At 34.3% G+C, this 7,483-nt stretch overlaps 1 protein-coding gene across 2 annotated transcripts in view; it reads right to left on the bottom strand.

Moving 5' to 3' along the window:
• Positions 1-6,771, bottom strand: part of LOC111088904 (cyclic AMP-dependent transcription factor ATF-4-like) — a 13,449-nt gene extending 6,678 nt beyond the window's left edge. The window contains exons 1-3 of one of the 2 annotated variants that reach the window (XM_022400176.1): positions 6,313-6,771; positions 4,679-4,993; positions 2,134-2,297 (exon numbers count right to left, since the gene is read on the bottom strand). Coding sequence is in view for 1 of the 2 variants with exons in the window: in XM_022400175.1 (XP_022255883.1) it covers positions 4,679-4,829 (151 nt within the window). In the remaining variant the exon portion in view is untranslated. The remainder of the gene's footprint in view (positions 1-2,133; positions 2,298-4,678; positions 4,994-6,312) is intronic. The other variant, XM_022400175.1, reaches the window with a different exon arrangement.
• Positions 6,772-7,483: the final 712 nt, after the last annotated feature.

Genomic DNA, 7,483 nt, shown 5'->3' with positions numbered 1-7,483 from the left:
CTATCAACATTATAATTCTACACTACCCCTCACTTCAACCAGTTATATATATGAACATTATAATTCTACACTAACCCTCACTTCAGCCGATTATATCTATCAACATTATAATTCTACACTGCCCCTCACTTCAACCGGTTATATATATCAACATTAGAATTCTACACTACCCCTCACTTCAACCAGTTATATCTATCAATATTATAATTCTACACTACCCCTAACTTCAACCGATTATATCTATAAACATTATAATTCTACGCTGCCTCTCAATTCAACTGGTTATATATATCAACATTAGAATTCTACACTACCCCTAACTTCAACCGGTTATATATATCAACATTAGAACTCTACACTACCCCTCACTTCAAACGGTTATATCTATCAATATTATAATTCTACACCACCCCTCACTTCAACCGGTTATATGTATGAACATTAGAATTCTACACTACCCCTCACTTCAACCGATTATATCTATCAACATTATAATTCTACTCTGCTCCTCACTTCAACCGGTTATATATGTCAACATTAGAACTCTACACTACCCCTAATTTCAACCGGTTATATCTATCAACATTATAATTCTACACTACCCCTCACTTCAACCGATTATATCTATCAACATTATAATTCTACACTGCTCCGCACTTCAACCGGTTATGTACATCAACATTAGAATTCTACGCTACCCCTCACTTCAACCAGTTATATATATGAACATTATAATTCTACACTACCCCTCCCTTCAACCGGTTATATATATATCAACATTATAATTCTACACTACCCCTCACTTCAACCAGTTATATATATGAACATTATAATTCTACACTACCCCTCACTTCAACCGATTATATATATGAACATTATAATTCTACACTTCCCCTCACTTTAACCGATTATATCTATCAACATTATAATTCTACACTACTCTTCACTTCAACCGATTATATATATCAACATTAGAATCTTACACTACCCCTCACTTCAACCGATTATATCTATAAACATTATAATTCTACACTACCCCTCACTTCAACCGATTATATCTATCAACATTATAATTCTACACTACCCCTCACTTCAACCGATTATATACATCAACATTATAATTCTACACTACCCCTCACCGTAACCGATTATATACATCAACATTGGAATTTTACACTACCCCTCACTTATGTCAACTGAGCTACTATCTCTATCTTATTTCTTACTTTTCTATAAATTATATATATTGATGGTAGATAATTTGTAAGTCGTCAATTTAAGTCAGTTTAATTAACGAATGTAATTCTGGAACAGTAAAACATAAAATTGGATAGGTACAAATCATTAGAAACCAAGTGAACTATCAAAGAATGATGGATTTCGTTTATTTAAATGTTTCACCAAATGTGGTACCGTAATACTTTACCGAATATTCCGAGTTTATTTTTAAAAAATCATACCCATGTTATTTAATTTATGTACAAAATTATGACGAAATTAATTTTGTTAAAGACAGGAAACTTTCTCATATCGACAATAACGTGATTTCCTCTCTTAAATACACGGTAAATTGTACTTTGAACTCAGTTAAACTAGAATTGTCGGCTTATCTTTTGACATATTTTTTCTCTACTTCTAAAAGTTTGATAATTAACGTATTTTCTGTTATGGTGAAGGATATTTCGTGCTTCCTAGTTCAACAGATGTAGGAGACAAACATACATGAAATATGGATAGATGTTAATAACCTTGAACACGTCAAATGAAATATTTAAAAGCGCACGAGCAAAACACGCTTTAGCAGTATTATTCTATCACGTGAAAGCGTGTGCCTATTCTCGTGATCTGTTCGTGATAGGAGACACGTGATCACGTGAACGAGATACACGTGATAAAGGTCAAATGGAACCGAGCGACCTGCTATTAAAGGTGAAGATAATTTTACAAAGTTGATAAAAGTAGGTCGGGTGTTAGTGGTTAATTACATAAAAAAATAATTAAATAATGGTCTCATAATAGCCACAATAATGTTGTGCTGGAATTAAAAAAAAATAATCTAGATTTTTTTTACTTATATCTGAAAATTGGAAATTTAATTCAATGTATCCATAATAACAGCACTCGACTCGCTACCTGTGAGACGCGGGCTCGAATGCTGTCATCGAACATACTCGTCCTTTCAGCCGTGAGTGCGTTATAATGTGACGGCCACTCCAACTTTTTGTAGGTAAAAAAATAGTCCAAGTGTTGGCGGTGGGTGATGATGTTGACTGATTGCTTTCCCTCTAGTCCAGTAACTTTCCGAGAAATTATACAAAAAAAAACATATTTATTTGATGGAAGAGACGCCACGACCGACATCGATAAAATATAATTATTTAGGCCCACACTGGGTTCGAGGCTAAAATCCGCGGTGGATCGAGATTTCCCGATTTTTGTTTCAGAGAGAGAGATATATATTTATTACTATAGTTTAGATGGCGTATTTGTTGTCAGATGTTTTAAAAAGTACGTGAACACATTTTCTCTATGAATGATATAATACTAACTATACCGATTCAATATCTTCTACTTCTGGTTTCTGTAAAATGTTGAGGTACCTGTTTAGATCAAAACGTTCTTTTGTTGCTGTTAAGCACACCGTTACGTGAAGGGCAAACTGTGCTGTGTATCGTTATAAGCCATTAGTCTTAACGTTAAGCCACTGGGAGGCACGTCGAAACAAAACAATCAAACCGGTGTTAATTACAGCTAAGTAAACATACTGTTCTTACTCATTAAGATTACAATGCATTGTTTCATCGGAACACTCACTATTAGCGTTATTGTTTGGTGTACATTAAATATAGAATTCAAATGAATTGGTTTCAATACCAACAACAGTAAGGGAATGTCTCATAGTGGAAGTTAAAATAATTACTTGAAGTTAACGCCATGGTTAAGGACATACGTGAAGTTAATACCATGATTAAGAACATACATGAAGTTAATACCATGATTAAGGACGTACATGAAGTTAATGCCATGGTTAAGGACATTCATGAAGTTAATACCATGGTTAAGAACATACATAAAGTTAATACCATGGTTAAGGGCATACGTGAAGTTAATACCATGGTTAAGAACATACATAAAGTTAAAACCATGGTTAAGAACATACGTGAAGTTAATACCATGGTTAAGAACATACATAAAGTTAAAACCATGGTTAAGAACATACATAAAATTGATACCATGGTTAAGAACATGCATAAAGTTAATACCATGGTTAAGAACATACTTAAAGTTTATACCATGGTTAATAACATATTTATATTGATAGTACAGACAAACAGACAAGAATGGACATGACAGTAGAGTGACAGTCACTTGTGATTATGTAGTTAGAACTGTTTTAGTGGTACTGATAGTCCCTTGTGATTATGTAGTTAGGACTGTTTTAGTGGTACTGATAGTCCCTTGTGATTATGTAGTTATGACTGTTTTAGTGGTACTGATAGTCCCTTGTGATTATGTAGTTGGGACTGTTTTAGTGGTACTGATAGTCCTTTGTGATTATGTAGTTAGGACTGTTTTAGTGGTACTGATAGTCCCTTGTGATTATGTAGTTAGGACTGTTTTAGTGGTATTGATAGTCCCTTGTGATTATGTAGTTAGGGCTGTTTTAGTGGTACTGATAGTCCCTTGTGATTATGTAGTTGGGACTGTTTTAGTGGTACTGATAGTCCCTTGTGATTATGTAGTTAGGACTGTTTTAGTGGTACTGATAGTCCCTTGTGATTATGTAGTTAGGACTGTTTTAGTGGTACTGATAGTCCATTGTGATTATGTAGTTAGAAGATTGGAAGAGAAGGCGAGTGAGCTGATTCTTTAAAATCGGTATCCGCGAGACTAAACGACACCTTATCAGGGTGATGGGGGAGTAAGTTGTTAAGGATTTCTGAAAACAGCATCTATATGATGATGGGGGTGATAAACAAACATTATATGGTGAAGATGGCTTAAGGAAGTATTCGAGAATTTTGTAAACACTATCTTCAAGAAGATGCCATTTGTTATATGGCTAGCGGGTAAGGATATAATCCCTACCACTTAATCCGTAATAAAAGCGTGTGTTAGTTGAAATAGTATTATTCAGTGATACGTTTCATAACATAGACGCTTTCTTATGTCCTCTATAAAAACTTCGAGGAAGAGTTTGTTTGTTGTAAAGCACAAGGCTACATAATGGGCTACATGTGCTGTGCTTACCACGGGGATTGAAACCCAATTTTTAGCGTTACAAGCCCTCAGACTAACAGCTAAGCCGTCACGGAGGAGGAGCCTCGAAGAGTAGATAATTGTATGCCATTAACCAAGTAAGATTATAAATGTATGTGAAAGTAAAGTTGAAGTAATTAGATTATCCACCCAGTGGCTCAGCAGTAACACTACGTGCTTACAACGTTAAAAAGTGGGTTTAAATATCAGTGATTGGCAGAGAACAGATATAATATTTCTATTGTCCTTTGTTCTTCATGAATGGCGTAATAAAGGAAGATAATGTAAACTTGAGGAGGCAGACAAGTCTCAGTTATAGGTGGGATATTAGTCTGAAATATTTTCTTTTTGTCTGGTTGAACTCAGTAACGATTGTGGTGATGTTAAACGCAAATTCTTATCAAATATGATTGCTTACCATACGCTGTATTGTTCTCCATGTGGGTAGTGGCGTTTTCCGAGCCATTTCCTGGCTGGATCTGACCAGTCTTCAACGACTTAGGATTGAGGGCCTCCGCCAACAAAACTTCAAGATTGAAGCCGGGACTGTAGATCTCCTTGTGTAACATTAGTGCTTTACAGCTAGGATATCCAAACACCTGACACAAAATAGCTTTGTAGCAAGATAGGTAGCTGGCAATTTTTGGGGAGTTTTGACCAGTTTCGGGTTATTTTTGAACTGTAAAATACTGGTCATGCAGTGATTTGAGCAACAAAATCGGTTCTAATAAACCTGTAATAAAAACAATTCAAATAATTCAATTCATATTTTCTGAGGAGTATATTGTGGCGATAATTTTTATATAACAGGAATATATTACAATATCTTGAATAAATTAGCTTTGTATTTTCTCATGCAAATGTCTTCTGTTGACAGATGTTTTTTTATAGTTCTTCATTTTTTCTCTTCGTTAATATTTACATATTTCATGCCAATATTTATGTATTTTTATTACATAATTATCTAATTCTGTCATGTAACGTAATTGTTCTCTCATGATGATAAGTTTTTATAATATAAAAATGTTTTGTATTTGTCTAACATAAATATCTTCTGACGATGTATCATTTTATAATAGGTAAATCTATTAAATGTTTCTGAAACAAATTTTTGTAACATAAGAGCCCCCTCATTTATGACGTCGTAGGATAACTCCTCTCCACGTGAACCTGTGAAGTATGTTGTTTTTAATGTTCCCCAAATTTCTCACTGACTTGCTCTAGAATGATTTGTCGAAGTGCTTAATGTGAAGTCAAAAATAAAGTAGACCGTGCGACACAAGCTTTAGATTTCTATGATTAGGGTTGAACTAGTGTGGCTGGGAATGCGAAACTATATAATCTGTGATATAAAAGATATAATGATTTTCTACATTGAATATAGTATTAAATCTTAATGATAAGACAAAGACGTTAAGCTGATGCTTCTGGAAAACTTAAGAAAGCTCCAGCTAGAGATACTACGTTTAGTTTCACTGCTAATGTATAAACATATTGAGGAAGTAGCGGACAGCCCTTCCGCGGTGGGAGAAGGTGTTGATATCTTTAAGGCTGGCACACGTTAGGTATATTTTCTGGAGGTAATACCTCTTAATCCACACAGAGTTTATATGTTCAGGTCTAGCATGCACTTCATCCTCCAGCCAGGAAACTTTTGCTTCCTCTGTCTGTGTTTAATGCTTTTAATATCTGAAATTGTAACATTTAGGTAATTTTCTAACGTAGGAAATAACTATTTAAAGCTTTAATTTAAAATATGTTTTTTAAAGGAAAAATACTGTTTTTTAACATGGCATGCAGTACTCTCAAATATGCATCGTTTAGAGAGTTTTTTTTTTTTACACGAAAATCTACCTCTTTCCTTGAAGTTACAGAAATATGGGTTTTTAATACACTAGTATTCACTTAACATGAGTATGTGAAACTTAACTATGTTTCAGCATATGTTTCAAATTATCTCTTCTAACATAGAAACATTTTAAATGTTTTTATTTGATATTTGGGTTTTATTATTTCAGGAATAAATATATTAAGGTTTAAAAAAATACTCACTCGTCATCGTGAAGATGAACATGTGGCTCCATCTCGTTGTTTGATTTCGCGGTAACTCTTATGTTCCATTTATCATTCTAAAGGAGAAAGATCTTGAGCAAAATTTGTTTCTTTTTGTTGCCAACACGGAAAGTAAGTACTTTGTTTTAAGTCCACTAATAAGATAGGTTTCATTAGCTGTTTCTCCAGCCTGATCCTAAAAGAGGGAGAAAAAAACCGATCGGTGCGTTTGCTATACATGTAAACTGTGTGAAAGAAAAATCTTTCAATGGTGATGATAGTGGTCGAATTCTTTCATAATGTAGAAAAGACGACCTTAAATACGGTAGAGCAATTCGGCAACACAAAATATAGGAATAACAAGCTAACTTCAAAACGGCGTGGTTTTAAATACCGCTTGGTGGCTTTAGGCCTAAGTTCTGTGCTCTAGATAAAACAGTCCGCTCACGTGAACGCCTAGGATTATGGTTACATCAGCTAAGTCAAACGTGGCTGATAAGCTTTATTTAAACCAATGAAGGTAGTCTGTTCTCTCTGATTGGTTTAAACTGTGTTCCAGTTCTTCGTATACACCCTGTAGTTTAGCGGGCAAGTGTGTTGACGTCTTTTTTTTTTTTACTGAACTTATAAAACGGATACGTGTCTACAAACTTTTCACATAACGATAACAAAATGTTTAAGATAATGTTCCCTAAGTATATTTTAAGCGAGGAATAAACATGACTGTTAAGGTTTTGTATGTCTGCAGGTTGTTATTAGTGGGGATAAGTTTAATACTGAACAAAATAAATAAATTCAAACTGACGATCAGTACAACCCTTAGAGTTTCTACTAGATTACTTAATAATTCAGTAGTGTGTAGGAGTTTAGTTCACGAAAAGAATTTAGCCTTGAACAAGAACACGTAGCTTTCTAAGCTTCTGATATCTATCGCATGAACATAAAATTAGACGTTGCCAAGGTCGAAACGGCGGAAACGGAGAAAAGGCCATAAACTTAGATTTGCTCGACATGAATGATGTTATTTTAACTCTCCACTTACGAAAGAGTTGAAAATCCACAGTTATGTTCTCTATATCACCGATTTGTTTCACAGAGGCTACAAGTTAGAACGTGTTGCTATGTACAGTTATGTTCCATATATCACCGATTGTTTCACATAGGCTACAAG

Source organism: Limulus polyphemus, unplaced genomic scaffold, assembly GCF_000517525.1.
Source record: "Limulus polyphemus unplaced genomic scaffold, Limulus_polyphemus-2.1.2 Scaffold4700, whole genome shotgun sequence".
Classification (NCBI taxonomy): domain Eukaryota; kingdom Metazoa; phylum Arthropoda; class Merostomata; order Xiphosura; family Limulidae; genus Limulus; species Limulus polyphemus.
This window is presented reverse-complemented; position numbering and strand designations above follow the sequence as displayed.